The 17,070-nt window shown below is 40.4% G+C and overlaps 1 protein-coding gene across 1 annotated transcript; it reads left to right on the top strand.

Moving 5' to 3' along the window:
* The first annotated feature begins 1,209 nt into the window (after positions 1–1,209).
* Positions 1,210–6,670, top strand: dclre1b (DNA cross-link repair 1B). Its single transcript, XM_082520125.1, has 5 exons — positions 1,210–1,312; positions 2,510–2,793; positions 3,514–3,679; positions 3,803–3,985; positions 4,724–6,670. Exons 2-5 carry the CDS (start codon positions 2,596–2,598, stop codon positions 5,935–5,937), a joined length of 1,761 nt encoding a protein of 586 aa, XP_082376251.1. The 5' UTR covers positions 1,210–1,312; positions 2,510–2,595; the 3' UTR covers positions 5,938–6,670.
* Positions 6,671–17,070: the final 10,400 nt, after the last annotated feature.

Here is a 17,070-nt window from a genome sequence, read left to right as displayed (position 1 = left end):
AGAAAATGAAACAAAGAGCGCAGAGACTGGAGGAGGGAGAAGGTGAGAGATAAACAGAGAAAGACAGATGGAATAAGTGAGAGAGGCTGCCAAAATGAGGATATGTGTCCTCACCAGCTTCTTCTAGCCTGCAACTTGTTCTTAGCCCCCGAGGGACATTTTTAGCTCATCACACATGTCTGTAAATATCTCTGCAGCAGGGAGAGTGTGTGTGCAGCACCACTGCATCATCCCAGAAGGGAAAGAGACATAAGCCGCCATCGCCACTGAGTCTGACTGTACAAATTTGTTGACTCAGATGAATGGGGGTAATAAAAATAGATCACACTGGTCTTTATTACCGTGGGGATGGTTATATATTTAGGAAAAAAAACTAGAGAATTAAGAGAAAAACTTTTATGGGACCACCGAATCTCATTTAATCATCGTTGTCATTGCCAAAAAACATCAAGTTGGTTTACATCTTTTTATCTGTATTAATTTAAGTAACATTTTGTAGTAGCATTTGATAGAGGGGAATAAAGGATATGGGGACATTTGCACACCGAAATTAGCCCAAGAGAATGTGTTAGATATAAAGCATTCCTTTTAAAAACAGCAGTGGCATATCACAGACTGTGCAGCCATCTGCTTTTGAAGCATCACTGGTACTGTCTCACAGCACTTTTGTTTTTTTTTGTTTGTTTGTTTTTTTCTTCTTCTTGCAGAACACCATGACAGGAAAGACAGCTCCTGCTGACCTCAGCAACCTTTGGCTTGATACATGTAAACAGCTGCTAATTTTAATCTTCTCCCTGCACTGACATTCCTATAATATTTGAAGAATCACAACAAGGCACGGTGGTTTTGTGCACGCGTTATTTAAGGAATTTAATTATGTTCGTTGCTGATTGAGAAAGAATATACTAAATAATAATGAAGTGCGTTACTGTTTATTTATGCACAGTTGCATAATTATACTTAGAATATCTATGAGAAATATTTGTCCTGTTATCAATATTTTACTTGTCTCTAGACACTGTTTTAACACTGCAGCTGGAGGTGTGAACGTAGAGCAGCATTACCCCCAAAATAAACACATCTATTGCACATCAGGGACAAAATCTTTATTAGTTACAGTTTCCCGCTGTGGAACCATCACAAAGATGTGAAGTGAATAGTAACAGGGGTTCCACTGAATCCTTGCAGAGTGGGCGCATGCGTGCATTTGGGGGTGATATAATTAACTGTAAAGCAGCGTGTGATTAATGCGCTCCTGTATGGAAAGAGAACTCATGCCGCGTGATAAGAGAGGAATGCGCAGCAGTCCCAGGTATTATCCTGAAAAGTGAACAGCGTGCAAAGGAAAAGGGTGGAGAGGTGCGGGGGGTGGGGCGCTACAGTGAATTCCTATCATCACCATAGCAATGACCCCATTTAGCAGTACCCCCTTCTCAATGTATATAACAAATAATGCATATTGGGATGATGATTTTTATGAGTGTTACATATATATAGTCATATATTAGATACAGTAAGTAAGCCTCGAAGGTTTCAGAGGGGAATCAATCCATCATCCAAACACCAAAGTCTTCAGTATATCTCTCTCTTTTTTTCTTTTTTTTTTCGCTAGAATTGTTTAAAGCTTTAATATATTTCGGAAATAATCAAGCGCTCTTCTCTATCAATTTATAATCTCGTAAAATATGAGAAACACAATAAATGCCCTGCAAAGTTGCCATGAAGCGACTGTTTCCGCTCTATTGGCGCCATCTTGTGGATACTACAACAGTTTACTTACTTTGTGTATTTCTGGTAGCCTCCTGTATTGAATATATATTTTTAGAGATTTACAAATACAGTTTTAAAAATGGATATTGTTGAAATTGATTTGCTACATCCTTGGTTTCTTCCTATAAAAAGAAATTTCATTATTTTTCCTTTCCACTGTCGCCAAGTGCTGCTCCGAGGGGACCATTCGATGAGGTTTTCTCTTTAACATTGTAAGTTTTTAGTGTTTGCCTTACATCATAAAGCATATTGAGGTGACTGCTATTGCTGGGGGGGGGGGGTTCTAGTTTTTTTTATATGGATCCAGCCGAGTGCCGCCTTTTGGTGGCAGTATTGTAGATAAGCAGCATGACCGCTACAATAAAGAAAACAAAGAAGAAGAAGGAAAAGGAGGCGTTGAGCGTTAAATTGAAAACAGAAATGGCGGGGCTTAACAGCTGCTGTTAGCACCGCAACTGTGAAAATGTAACGACCGGCCAGCTGTTTAAGGTGCTCAAGGTTGGGCTGAAGATTTTCTGAACCTAAATCAGAGGTCAATACGAGAAAAAAAAAAGTATGTAGCCTTTAGTAACGAGTGTTAAATTTGTATTTAGCGATTCCGTTAGCCAGAAGCCAGTGAAGGGTTTTGTTTTTTTGTTTATGTCAACACGCTGTTGTGTTTCTGCTGACATTTTAATACGCAGTTTGCTCTGTGACAACCTTAACTGCCCGTCAAACTCCCAACTATTACTTTAATTAGTCTCTAACAGCTGGCCACAGGCGAAAAGCCCGTGACATCTATCGACTGACCACACAGCTGGATGACCTCAAGCGGTGGCAATAACAATGCCCGCAAACGGGAAAGTCATTCCCCACACGCCGCTGGCCGTGGACTTCTGGCATGTGCGGAAGTGTCCGGGTACCCGGCTGTTTTTCCTGTCCCACATGCACAGCGACCACACGACAGGTTTGACGTCCACGTGGAGCAATCGCCCCATCTACTGCTCACCTACAACCGCCACTTTGTTGAAACTCAAGCTGCAGGTAAGGGAGGGTGTAGTCATTAAAAATAAAGAAACAAATGCATGTTTGAGTGTAGAAGCAGTGCTGCACGGGATCTAAAACCTTTAATTATTGAATTAGAGCTCATTAGAGCTATTGGCTACACCTGGGCTCGCACAGCACAGGTATAATTAATGATTATCCAGCTACATGATTTTCTATAGCCAAGAAGCTGGAGTTTTGGAACAGAAAGAACAGTAACAAATGTGTTTGGCTACTGTAGAGCCCGACACAGAAGCAGCAGGTAAAATGGCAGATGTTCTGTACCAAGGACACTTTGACAGATGAAGTGTCAAACCCTCAACCCTGCAGTGGACAGCTATAGTATGCACACTTATAGAAAACATTAAGTGAGCGGCAGTTCTCTGGGCAAAAATGTCTTGCTGATGTCAGAGGAGACTGGCCAAGCTGTTTCACACTCATAGGAGGCAACAGTAACTCACATAAACATTCAATACTGCCAGGTTATAAACACAAGCATCTCTGATCTGAGTGCACAACATGTCAACCCTATACAAAATATACAATAACAGTGGTGTGTTATTTCTATAGTTTCCAAACTTTGATCTTTTATCAACCTTAAACGTGTTTCAGACTAAACCTGACCGTGATCTGGAGTAGTAGATATTCTGTTGCACCAAAGTCTTTTATAAGGTTTTGATGTTTTTTGGTTTTCCTCTGAATGTTTCCATGTCTGCTTAGGTGAAAGAACAGTGGATCCATCCTTTAGAAGTGGGTGAGCCATACCTACTCCCACTGGATGATATTGGCAAGGAGAGGCTCACGGTCACACTGATAGATGCCAACCACTGTCCAGGGGCTGTCATGTTTCTATTCGAAGGCTACTTTGGCTCCATTCTATACACTGGTCTGTTTCTCTGAAGCTTCTCAGACATTGAAAAATGCAATTTCTCAAGTTGTGTCCTGTTGGATTTAATTTCTCAAGTTTTTGGTATCACGTAAATTAACATTCCGCGCCGATTTATTTCAGGCGACTTTAGATACACTCCTTCAATGCTGCGTGAGCCATGCTTACGGACCTACGCCACTATAGATGTGCTGTACCTGGACAACACTAACTGTGACCCTAACCGTACCCTGCCATCAAGACAGCGAGCCACTCAACAGATTAAGGAGATTATTCGCAGCCACCCCAGCCACAATGTTATCATAGGTCAGTTTAAACAGCTTGCTGCAGCCCTGTCAGTTACTGTATTGTGACTGTGCATAAATGGCTTTTTTTGTATTTTTTTTTATTGGGTGTATATGCTGCCAAAGATTAATAGGAGTTAGTGCTGTCAGCGTTAATCTTGTTAATACAACGTTAACACCACAACCGCATTAACGCGGCAAATCCCCGTTAGAGAGTTAACATGGATCGGCCCTGGCGAGGGCTGCACGTGTGTTGATGCCGTGCAGCCCTCGCCAGGGCCGATCCATGTTAACTCTCTAACGGGGATTTGCCGCGTTAATGCGGTTGTGGTGTTAACGTCGTATTAACGCTGACAGCACTAATAGGAACCTTAGCCTCACCACCACCATTAGGGGACAAAAGCTGATGTTACATACACAGGAGTCGCATTGCACTCTTTGCCAAAGGGTGTGTCTGACAACAGTACATGTAAAATTAACAAAAACAGCAATATCAGTATCAATGTTGGGATTGAAAAGAAGGATTTTTTTAAATTTGTTTTTTTTGTAGCTGTGCGATATTTTGAACACAAAGCTCTTCCTCAGATTTCTGATAGACACATTGTCTCACTTTCAAAGCTATTAATTCACATCCTCAGCTTAGAAGGTGATGATTTGTCATTCTTGTGTTCACAGCTTGTTCCTGCTGATTCTCAGTAGCTAAAAAAAGGTCAGTTATTGCAGGTCTAAAGTTTTCTTGTTGCTTTATTCCGTCTTGCAGGCCTTTATTCCTTAGGTAAAGAGTCCCTGCTATTGGAGCTGGCGATGGAATTTAAAACCTGGATCGAGGTGAGCTTTGAGAGAATGGAGACCCTTAAAGCTCTGGAGCTGCCTGATGTCTTCACTACTGAGCCAGGGGCCGGCCGTATCAGAGCTGTGGACCAGTCAGAGATTTGTGCCTCTGCTTTGCACCAGTGGAACAAAGAACAACCAACTTTGGCCATCTTGCCCACCAGCAGGCCGCTGATCTCTTTCCACCCTTATGTCCATGTAGTACCCTATTCAGATCACTCCTCCTACCAAGAGCTGGAGGATTTTGTCTCAGCACTTAAACCTACCTGCCTTATACCCATTGTAGGAAAATGTGTACCTGGAAGTCTTTCTGCCTTACTCCCTCACAAAAAACGCCATGAAATCCTGGTACCAGAGTCAGTCCGACACTACATGTCGAGAGAGCCAGAGAGGCAACTCTGCTCATCAGCATACACTAGCCTTCGCCGCAAACACTTCCATCCTCTTGTTCCTAAAGGAGTGGTATTTGAGTCTCCTGTAAGGGGATCTGGGAAGTCATGTGAAGAAGCCTGGGAGGCAGAGTGTGTGGAGCAGGATGGATCTGGGGAAGAGACAGAAACAGAAAGTAGTGAAAAGGACTCTGACTGTATTCTCCTGGACCTGAGCAAAGAGCTCACCCCCAGCAGAAATGGAAGAGGGGCTGGAGATGTGTGGAACCTCAACATCGTCCAGACAGTCACAGAAGAAAGAGCGAGGGAAGGGTCAACGCCACTGAGCGAAATCGCACCGAGCCGCTTCTCTCCAGTGGAGATTCTGGCAAACACCAATGCCTGCTTGAAGCCCAGTGTTACCACAACGTTGTCTTTAGAAACAAGTGCCAAAATAATCAATAACCAGCACAGTGAGTGTGAGAACAACCACACATTGCCAATTGAGAATACCATGAGTCAGCACTGCGGGATTGATCAGAACGACAGCGTGACATTATTTCAGAACAGCCCTGATAATGATTCCTGTGCTTCATCCAGCCCACTGGCTTTGCTGAACTATGCGTATATAGAGGAGCTTGAAAACAGACTTTTAAAGAACCTCCCCTTCTCAGAGGAGGACTTTAAGAGCTGCGGCCTCCTGCAGAAAGGTTTTGTGCAGCAGTTTACCCCTTCACCTTTACAGTATTCAAAAGACAATGACCTCTCAGACTGATTTTTGTTTGTGGTGATTTTGAGGTTGAAGTTTTTGCCTTCTTTTAGAGGCCTTTTTGTGTCGTCATAAGCACTTTAAAGCAGTTATCCTACTTGTTCCTGCGCTTTAATTCCTTGTGCTATTTCTATTTTTTTTTTTTTTGTTGTTGTTGGTGTGGCCTGGACGTTATTGGTTATTGAGCAGGAACAGTTAAGTGATGGTTTTTGTTTTTTGTTTCTTTAAGCTTTTCCCTCACGTTTGCATTTTTCTGTGTAAGATCGACAGAAAATAATTATTTCTCATTTGGAAGACGTTTTATCCGTTTGTTGGTCGGGATATGTTGGTCGGGGAAAACTAATCAGTGACTTTTTGTATGGACAAAGCTGAGGCACATTCTCAGTATTATGTGTTGGTCGTTTTCACACTTTGGGTGTACATGCTTCAGCTATACCAAACTATGGGGATACGTGTTAAGAAACCGCACTGCACCATGGGCCATTTTTGAGAATAGTGATGATTCTCAGTTTCTCTGTAAACACCACTGTTTATAATTTAGTTTCACTCCTGTGTCCTTGTTTGTATATTAAGATATCAGCCACATGTTATTGCTTACTGAGCACTTTTTGTTCCTTTTTAGTTTAAACAATAATTAAACTAAACAATTTAGTTTACCGTAATTATTGCTCGTGGATACCACTGATGCTGCGTGATGCAACTTAACATCCATGTGAATAAACATTTTTTCTAAATGTGAGCATGTGTTAGTTACTGTTTTGTATTTTTTAATGTTTTTGGTAGCACAACCAAATCTTTATTCAATCTGTACAGTTTGTGGATTTTGCTGGGAAAATTAGTTTTAAGTCTCAGGATTAGAATTACATGTGAGAGAATTTGGTACCAGATTCATTTTTTTATTTAAGCTTCTGTTTTATGTTTAATTTAATGTCCTATCAGGTGACATAAGGAGTCCATTTTCACCCCAACACTTTAGAAAATGATCAACTCAATTAACAAAGCAAGTTAGCAGCGCTATTTGCAACAATAAACAAGCTGTGTACGTTACAGTCACCTCCTGTGACCGTTTAACAGCCCACTCTGACAGTGAAGCAACCTTTAAGAGAACAGAAATGATGAATCTCTTGAGCTTAAATAGTAAATATAATGTGGTTTGTGTTTTAGGCAGAAACTTTGAACCATAAAGGCTTAAAAGGCTTTCTCTGGTTCAGAATTTGGCTGTACCGTGCACCATGTGTTTTCTGAACATAAGTTGCAATGTTAAAGGTCAAATCTGATTCTGATCAATCAGCCTGCCTGAGTGATAAGCGAACAGTAACATTTTAGCAATACAAAAGCTGTGAAAAAGCAACACAAGGTTCAGTAAAATGTCATCTTTGTGGACCAAAATGTCCTGCCAGAATAATGAGTTTAATAAATTCCAAATCCCTGGATCTCTCCAGCTGATCCAGGAGAGGACAACCGCTGCCTAAGCAAAAACCCTTAGTGATCCCTCATGTGACAGGAGTATCGGGACAGATGAGGTGCATTTTTTCTAAACACAGCGTCTCCATAGTTTTTAAACCCTAAAACACTCTGCGCCAAAAGCTGGTCCACCCCAAAGATCGGGTCCCCTGACGCAAACGAAGCAATGTAGCGTACGCTGTTAAGTGCCAGGAGGATTTCCATTTCCTCTGGCGAAGCGGATGGCACAACACAGAAGAGCTAACTTGTCAGTGATTGTTTGATCAGTGGTCATGGCAATTTGCATACTAATGATGGAAGAACTGACCTCACAGCTCACTGTTCATTCAGTGGGCTAGTTTGTCATTATGCAATGAACAGTTTATACGGCACCTGCAGTGCGCTGAGACTGAAGAAGTCACTTGCATGGGTGACGAAACATTTCTCCCACTGAAAACACTACATCCACATGAACAGAATCAACCTTTGGGGCTCATGCAAAAAAAAAAAACATGTATTAAAACCACATGTTTGATAAAGGAAAGCATTTATCTTTAGAGAGATTGTTTTCTTGTGAAATAAAGTCAAAGGAACTCCAGTTATGGATGTAATTACATCGGAAGAAAAACGAATTTATTTGATTTTTTTGTGAATGTCATAATTTCCTCCTCACTTAATTTTTGCTAATAAAGCCACAAAATAATACTAATAAAATATTTACACAAGATGTATTTCTGTTGATTCAACATAATTTTTGTCATCTGTTGTCATACAGATCTGTTTTCTAACATAAATCTATTTGTTAATATCAAAATATTTAAAGTTGTTATTCACTGAGCACATGTTAATTTGCACTTTTTAAGATAACTCACTACACAAACTGTAGCACAAAGATTTTCAGCATTATGTGTAAATGTAGGCTAAATATTCCCCAGCTGTTTCTTGCTGCAGTGCTCTTATTCTTCCCTAAGATGGCAGTAGTTTGTTAAAAAAAAAAAAAACAGCTGTTTTTACTTTATGTCTTGCCTGTCATTTAAATGTGGTATGAAGGTTTTTTTAATTTATATATTAAAATGAATAGAATTGTGTTTTTGAACAAAATCCCAATTTTCACTCTCTGTTTTATATTAATGAGCATTAAGTTTGATAGTCACAAAAAATATTTGACTGCAGTTGGCATTCAGACCATTTCTCTAAAAAATACCAGATTCCTGCAGCGCTCTTATTGTGAAAGCCAAATCTTGACTAGTTTCAGTCCTTTCCATGTTCATACATAAAAGCTTGCACACTGCACTGACTGCAGAGAAGGACTAGATGTCCTTCCTTTTAAGTACCAAACACAATGGTGTCTTGGAGGCCTATCTGTTTTTTTGTTGTTGTTGTTTTTTTTTTTCTCTATAACACAGGGAGGGCATCGACTAAAGAAACTTCAGCTGAACCAAAATCCACTCTCCAAGAGGCTGGTTTGTGTTAAACTGAAACCACAGTAATATTTACATGACTGCATATAAAACTGCCAAAGAACACAGAAAAGGAGCAAAAACTCAAAACAAAAAGTGTGATGCAGTGTTCTTGAAACTCTGCAGCACAGCACAATGAGCAGTGCAATAGCTAAAAAAAAAAGTGCATCCTATCCAGCTATATCAACATTTCTTTTTTCTTGTTGGCTGTGACACTAACACGTCCCATTAGGCTGGACTTTGAAAAAAAAGTGCCTTGTGAAATGTTGTCTCTGTGTGAAGTTCAGAAATCTCTGAGGTGTCACACTGCGACATCGTAAAGTCACCATCAGCGGGTTGTCAGGCTGACATGAGCAGCCAACAGGAGTCTCCTCATGTGCTCAAAAAGGATGAATGACCAGCTCCTGCATGGTGTTTAGCAGCATGTGTGGAGGAGGGAGGGCCGCTCGGGCCTTACTGTGTGCAGATAGATGTTTATTACGACCACTAGCTGATTGTGCACATCCTTTATTTAAGTAAAAGTATTAATATAGCAGTATAAAAATTCTCTCCACTTGGATTACTATCATATTTAAAGGTCCTGTACTCCCCAAAAAGCTAAATTTGCATGTCTTTCCTCTAAATGTTTACATTGTTTTGCAGTAAGTTTCCCTGTTTTGGTGACATCATCTGCAGAAATGTTTGTAACCTAGTCACAAGGGGTCACAAAACAGTGCCCTCTCTTCAATGCAATGAACTAGATGCCATTTGCTCAAAGAACCAAAAAGTTACAATTTTTAACAATAATTTAAAAGAAAAAAAAGTCATCTTGTGAATCTTTTCAGGTATGAAAATGCATCACATGCAGTTAACTAACATTACAGCTCAGCCAAGTGGGATGCCATTGACGTTTGCCTCCTGTCAATCTGTCAAAGTTTTGTTTCCTCCTAAAGTGATAAGGGCGGATAGCGTACTTTCCTGCATGAAGCTGCTCACAACCATGTTGGTGGATGTATTTGTTTTAATAACCAAATGGATTTTTGGAAACTCACATCAAAATAATCTAGATGGGAAAACAGCACTGCGGGGCAGAGGAAAACATATAAATTTAACTTGGTGTTGCGCTGCCAATTTAATACTATTTTTTAAAGCCCAGACTCTACATATTTCCCACAGAATTTTGCATTTAATCATTTTCTTTGACAAAAAATATTTCTCCAGTTACTACCGCACCTCTAACCAGTGGCTTGCTGTGTTAAAAGGCACCGTGTGTTCCTCCTATACTGGTGTAAAATCTGTTTATGTAAAACCTGACATTTTTCACTTTAGTGTAGTATCTTTTGTTTGGTTTCAAATTCAGTGTGGCAACGTGTTAAGAAAGAAGAACAAAGATTGCAGCTATTCAAATGCTAACACTCTGGGCTGTTCTGCATCATTGGGTTATCATAATTGTTTTCAACACGGCAACTAATCTGGTTATTTTTTTTACATACGATAATCTCCTGGTTGATTTCAAAATAAACTGATTTGTTAGTTTAAAAAATCAGAATTATATGTCAAAATCAAAATAATCATTTAAATTTTTAATGTCTTCATGTCACAGTACTCACATCAGTTTAATTTAATAAAGAGGTATAATAATTATTTTCTGTCGAGGTATATGATCAACCTTAAATTCATAGTGTGGGACAGCAGTTAAGTAAATGTACACAGAGCTCACCATCAGTGCTGGCTACACCGCTGACAGAGGAGGAACACAGCACCAGTGAATGAGTTGCTCCATTTTCTGTGGATAACCAGGATGCAACCTGCCCCGTGGGGACTCCCAGAAATTCAGAGAGAAACACATTGTTTTGTCGAGCTCTTATAGTGCCTTGGCTTGTAGCCATTTGCAGTCTTTCTCGGCAGTAAGGGGGGCAGAGTTGTGTCCTCCTAAGATTGGTTGAAATGCAATCAGGACAAGACAACACAAGATGCTCAATTTGCATTAAGATTTCTGCATATTTAACGTGAACCTGTTTTTCTCTCACTTGCAGCACCAATGCTATTTTAAGACTGTGCACTGGTATTATCAAAATAGAAAAAAACATGTTCGTGACTAAAATCCTGACAATAATTTGGGCCAGGGAGAAGAAGGGAGCAGGGTTTTTTGTCTTTATTTTTAACTTTTTTTTACACTGTGAATCTGAACCTCTGGCAGTGAGGCCAGGAAATGAAAGGAAATGGAGTGTCACGTACCCCCACAAACATCGCAGCAGGGCATTAGAGCTAAAGTAATGGATTCCTCACACACACCATTACTTCAAAGTGGAAAGCATGAAGACACTGCCACCTGCAAGGCCAAGCTCTCTTACCACAAGTAAAATAGAATGACATGGCCTCTACAATTCACTCAGCCCCACCTTCAAATCAATGATTTTACTAAGAGTAATAATCTGATTAGCACCGTCTCTGGTTAGTTCATAGTCTCTATAGTCTCTTTTACATTCAGAAATAATTGCTGATCCAGGTCATTCACCCAGAATCACAATGTGGCTTTGAGTATTTAACATTTCTCCGTGTGCTGAAAAGAAGAATGATCCAGCTGTGTAATTTATAGCTCAGCTCAAGCAAGCGCTCTTTGTACATTCTTCAACTCTTACTAGGCACTAAAATCCACTTACCCTCAGGACCCACAAATAAAAAAAAGTTAATGTACATGACGGCTAGTACACCCAACTTTGGTTTTTAAGTATCAAAGCACTAAATCACAGGAATCACAGACTGTTGCCTGCAGACTCTCTGCTGCAGTTGTAGAGGGAAATCTTTGAACAAGACAGGAGTGTTAACATTGTTTTGTTGTGTGTGTGTCGGGGGGTGGGGGGGGGGGGGGGGGGGGGCTTCCAGGTTCACCAAAGCTTCTGAGCTTTACTGGGATCTTTGCCAACAGGTAATCCAGCTGTTTTTAATGCTTCTGAAGTGGTGCAGGAGAGATCCAGTTTTGACTGCCAGCCCTAGATTGCAGCTGTCGTTTCAAAGATTTGCCTGATGTTCTCCTTTAGACCTCTCAGTTGACATCTAGCACCTCTTCTTCCACCTGTTGTGGATCTTATTTATTGCTTGTTATTAAATATGCGTGGATCTTGTGAAATTTTCCATTTAGCCTAACTAGCTGAACTGCATATTCAATCATTTCTCAATTTTAGGCAGGTTATTCATTACTTTCAGCTGATTTTTGTTGTTGTTTTGTTTTTTATGTCTGCTCACTAAATAGTACTCACACACTGTGGATATATTTTTGGCATCTGCAGAAATAACTCTGGTTGCAAATCACAGTCTTAGACAACCTCATTATGTATGTGGCTGCTTTTCAGCACCACGGACAGCACCCAGTGGAATCCAGCCCTCTCAGTCTTCCCCGAATAGAAAATGAACCTTAAATTTTTATAATCGGAGGCAGTTTTTTTCCTTATCTTGTTTTTATGGAAGTAAAAAATATTGCTAATATGAAAATGAATGCGTTTTCCACAAAACTGGGTTTTGGTGGGTTTAAAGAAGCGTTCATCCATGATGCAGAGAGAGCCCTCTTCCCCACTCAAGCATTACAACTTGACTGCTCATGTCTGAAGCAGAGGAGAGAAAAGTAAAACCAAACCTATCAGCTTGACAGACCGCTTGACTTGACACAGGACTTTCCTCCAGGCAAAACCACTGAGCAACAGGATGGCCTTTTAACTGACTCCGCAGGAAAAAAAATTTTAGCCCTTATTTCATTTCCACTTTAATGTCTCAAATGCTGAATCTGTCAGTTTTCCGGAGCTCTTCAAAGACTCGGAGCTCAGCATAGGTGACATCAGAAGAGTACTGCAAGTCTTTCAGCAGAGCAAGACAGTAAATAAGAAAGCCACTGGTTTCTGCACTTTATAGTGATTTCTCTCAGTCCCTTTTTCCCTGACTGTCGCAGAGAGTTGGAATGATGAAGCAGAGCTGTGTCACACCCACACAGCAGCAGAGGCTGTTATCTTTTCGCTCACAGTCTACTGCTATTTCTGTTGCCTGTGCCAGTGTTTCTGCATGCGGTGGTATGGCAGTGCATGTGTCTGAGCGTGTTCGGAGGGGGTGAACACACAAGGATGAGCGGGAGTAAGAGGGATGAGACTGAGCCCTGTGGTTGCAAAACATCTTTGTTGACTGGAGAGAATGGCAGAAAAGAAGGATTTGGGGAGGAGAGGTAAAAAGCTTCCAAACGCAAACAGAAATAAAGGCAATTATTTTGAGAACTGTAGTCTTACGATTCTCTTTTCCAGTCAAATGTTCATTAAAATTATGAGTTTTTCAACATTTTAAAAAGAAGCCATGCTGTGCCACTTGTGCAAAACAAAATCATTAAATATTGTTCAGGGTTATCAGCATGCGAGCTTCTGAGCGTCATCAAAAACCGCTGCACTGCAGTGCATGGACTGATTCGCTCATTGCAATATTTCACTTTAAAAGAGCCTCAATGAGACAGCCTTGGCTTTACTAAGAGAGACTTTATTCTCTTTATTTCTTTTTTTTTCTTCCAGAGAGAAGTCAGTGCTCAATCTCTCTTTGTTAAAATCCCCCAGACCATAGTAGGGAGTCTCAGGCTTGCACAGGCTCTGATCCAGCTATTTGTGAATGACTCATAGGATAGTGCTTCCCTGTGGCGGGCTCTGTCTTCCTCTCCTCACTCCTACTGTACTCCCATGCTCTCTCCTGCTGTTCTGTTCTCCCTCCCCTGTGCTGTCTCTAATCTCCTTTGCTCAATATTGCAGCCCCCCCACCCTCCCTCTGTCCTTTCTTCACCTGACAGCTTTTCTATCCTTCCAGTGCTCCTCTTTAAACTCACCGCTCACCTTCCTCCCCTTGATCATCTCCTCCCCTCTATATTTTCTCTCTTCTCAGTCCCAGAGATTAGACCAGCCCCAGATCACTGTAGAGGTAACCTAAGGTGTATAGTAAATACATTTAGAGTGCACTGCAGAGAAAGCAGCAGACAAAGCAGCTGTCAGTGTGGGAATGATTATCCAAGCACTACGTGAAAACTACCACCTACTTTGATTTATTTGAAATCTCCAAAGCCTGTTACTGCATGACAGGCTGGTCAAGTCGACAACTGTGGACTTTTCAGTTTGATGCTAAATGGCACACGCAAACCAGACACTGATTCTCACTACTGAAATAATTTATAGCTGCTGAAAGCGCTCAGAAATGCAGCAGCCTTTTTATTTGGATCAGAGTGTCTTTAAATCAGACTTCTCTTGTGAGATTTATTGTATACATCAAGAGATCAGAATAGTTACACCAAAAGGGGTGTCACATGTGCCATGATATGGCTGAAAGAGAGAGTTATAAATATGAGCAGTTTTAGAGATGCATTTTTCAACCCTGGGCAATTTGCCCACAGGGCCATAAATATAATGTTGTTTGTCCGCGTCCTCGAGAACAACATATAAAACTGTGGCTGGAAATTACTTTGTCTGAGCCTCGCTTACATATTTATAAATGAATAATATATAAATGAATCAGATTTATCTATATATTATTCCTAAGACTGTTAAGGTTTATTGTTATTATTGTGCTACAGGTTTAGTTATTAATGGCTCATCACAGTTGCTGCTGGCTGATTTATCAATTAATGAGCCAGTTTAGCCTCTAATTATGGTGTGAAGTGTGCAAAAGTCTTGAGTCACTCCTCATTTCTTCATATTTTGCTGGGAAACATGCACATATATGGATGGAAATACAGTATAAAAGTATTATAATGAGCTTGAAAGTCAGTGTTTGATATGACCACCTGTATTCTTCAACACAGCCAAAGTTTTCTTTTAATTTCTTTAAGCAGTCTTCAAGTTCTCCAGGCTTCTTTAAGGACAATCAGAGCTCTTCTTTGGATTTTGGCTGCCTTTTGTTCCATCAAGATGATGTTTTTCTATGTTTGTATTGCATTGACAGTGCATTTTGGATCTTTGTCATGCTGACAAATACAGCCATTGCCAAACCAGATTCTTTCCAGATGGTTTCTGTGTTCCTAATTCCCCCAGTTCAATCAATTCTGACAACATCCCCAACGTCACTGGGTAAAACGCAGCCTCAAACAGACCCAAATATCCATACATATATAATGATTTCAATTTTAAAAATTTACATTTTGTATTCTTCTCTCCATCAAACCTGTTGCTGTTGATTTTCACTCTAGTTCTTGTGTGTAATTTGGCACACACCAGGTTTTTCTCACTTCCTTAAAAAGGTCTGCTTGAACCCTTTTAAGGCTTCTTATTTTAAAATGTTTTTTGTGAACAGCACGTAAGTGAACAGTAGATGCATCAATTAAGGAACGGGATAAGGCTGCTTATCTGTTATGTGTATGTGTGCTTTTTTTAATGAATAGTAGGTGAATGTTAAGTGGATTATTAAACATTCATATGAAAATGGTCAGGTTCAAGAACTGCAATGAAAATGAGTAAAATGACTGAGAGCGCAGTCCTACGACAAAATCACATTATTATGTCAAACTCCTTGGAAATAAAATATAAAGGAATGTCGGGTTGCCCGAGCCTTTTTCTCTAGGTTAGGCAGTTGTCACTTTAGTGTACAGGCAGTTAAACTGCACAGGCGCTAGTTTTATTAGTTGTAGACTGGGTTATTTATCTTCTCAGTCTTTGTATTTTGTGCTGCCATATAGAATCAAATAAAATCAGCAAAATACCCCTGACAGTTTCAATTTCGAGTTGTTTTTGTCTGTAATGGAAATGCATTTTTATGAGGAACAGGCTGTTCCAGCAGCAAACAGTAAATAAGGCTCCCTCTGCAAGGGTATAATGATATTCAGTACACCGGACTCCCCCCTGAGAAGGCAGTACTATCATTCTGTGGGCACTCAGCTCATCTGCATTTTGTATTTGTTGAATGCTCATGGTGTTTTTTCACATTTTCACAATGCCTCAAGGTTAAATCGCCACTGTGTTCGTTAGTTTAACTCTAAAACAAACAGGTAATGCAAATATGAAATTGTTCTCTTTCTTTACAGTAAATTTGATGCAATAATTAAGATTATCAATCACATTTATTTTGTGAGTCGACGGCTATCTCAGATGACAAGTCTCCAATACATTATCTCATATAGGTGGTAATGGGAAACCACCCACTGCTCCACTCTCGCTTCATTACAGTGCTCTGAAAATGCACTTTCTTTTATAATATCATTCCTTATCGGAAGCCTAATGATGATTTATAGCCGATAGGAGAACGTCTAGAGAATTGTGGCGGTGAGTGGGTTTGTGCTGTTGAGCGAGACCTGAGTTGTCGCCCCGAGGTGAGAGCAGTTCGTTTTGAATAGCAGAGCAGAAAGCTTACAAAGAGGTGTGCAGTTAGTGGGAGAAATGATTCGGAGTCCGAATCTGAAAAGAAATGTGTTTGCAGCTGACCTGAGCTCTACGCATTGATGGATGTCGTTCCACCCACCACTGCCAGACATGAAGGCAGCTCACCTTGCTACCAGAGAGAGGCTGTTTTAATTGGGAAAAGCTGGCAGTTCTGTGATGACATAGTATGAAGACATCTGGTTCTGGTTGGTTTCCAGGTCAATGCTGAAGCTGCAGTCCACCCTGATCTCTTATTAGAGTGGGTAAAGCATCTGCACACCTCTCTCCTCACCCTGATGAGCAAATTAAAAACAGTCTGAGCAGTATTACCTCTTGACCACACTGAGCTCTGACCTCATTATGCACCCAGAGTTAATTTGTTTATGTCGGAAATGAAAAGCTGTCATTTCTTAATATAAAAGGGGAAACTTTTAGTATTTATTTTGGCTCAGTTTTATATTTTCAGCAGTGAATATGTTGACTTTTTTTTTTTTTACTGTGCCAACTTCATCATTTGACAATGTATTACAGATCTGTCCAAGACTGATGAACACATATTAACAAACTAAAGAGCCAACAAACTAAATAGATGTTACCAATATTTAATTTAGCCGTGTTAAAGAAATAGTTCCACTCCGTATCAAGTACAGCTGGCAGTAACAGTAGGAAGGGTCTCTCATTCCCAGTTCATAATATATGGATCCTTGTCAACGACCCCTTGACCTTACATGCCAACACATTGGCATCTAAGCCAAACGATCTCTTTCTAAACCTAAGCATTGGCTTTCACTGGCACTAAAAGAAAACCAGTAATCACAGCAGCATTTGTGGGGGGCAGCACTAGTTCTGAGGACAAGTGTACAGAAGATCCATAGTTTCTTAGCTTGTTCTGA

This window comes from Aulonocara stuartgranti (genome assembly GCF_965226115.1).
Source record: "Aulonocara stuartgranti genome assembly, chromosome: 20".
Lineage (NCBI taxonomy): Eukaryota > Metazoa > Chordata > Actinopteri > Cichliformes > Cichlidae > Aulonocara > Aulonocara stuartgranti.
This window is presented reverse-complemented; position numbering and strand designations above follow the sequence as displayed.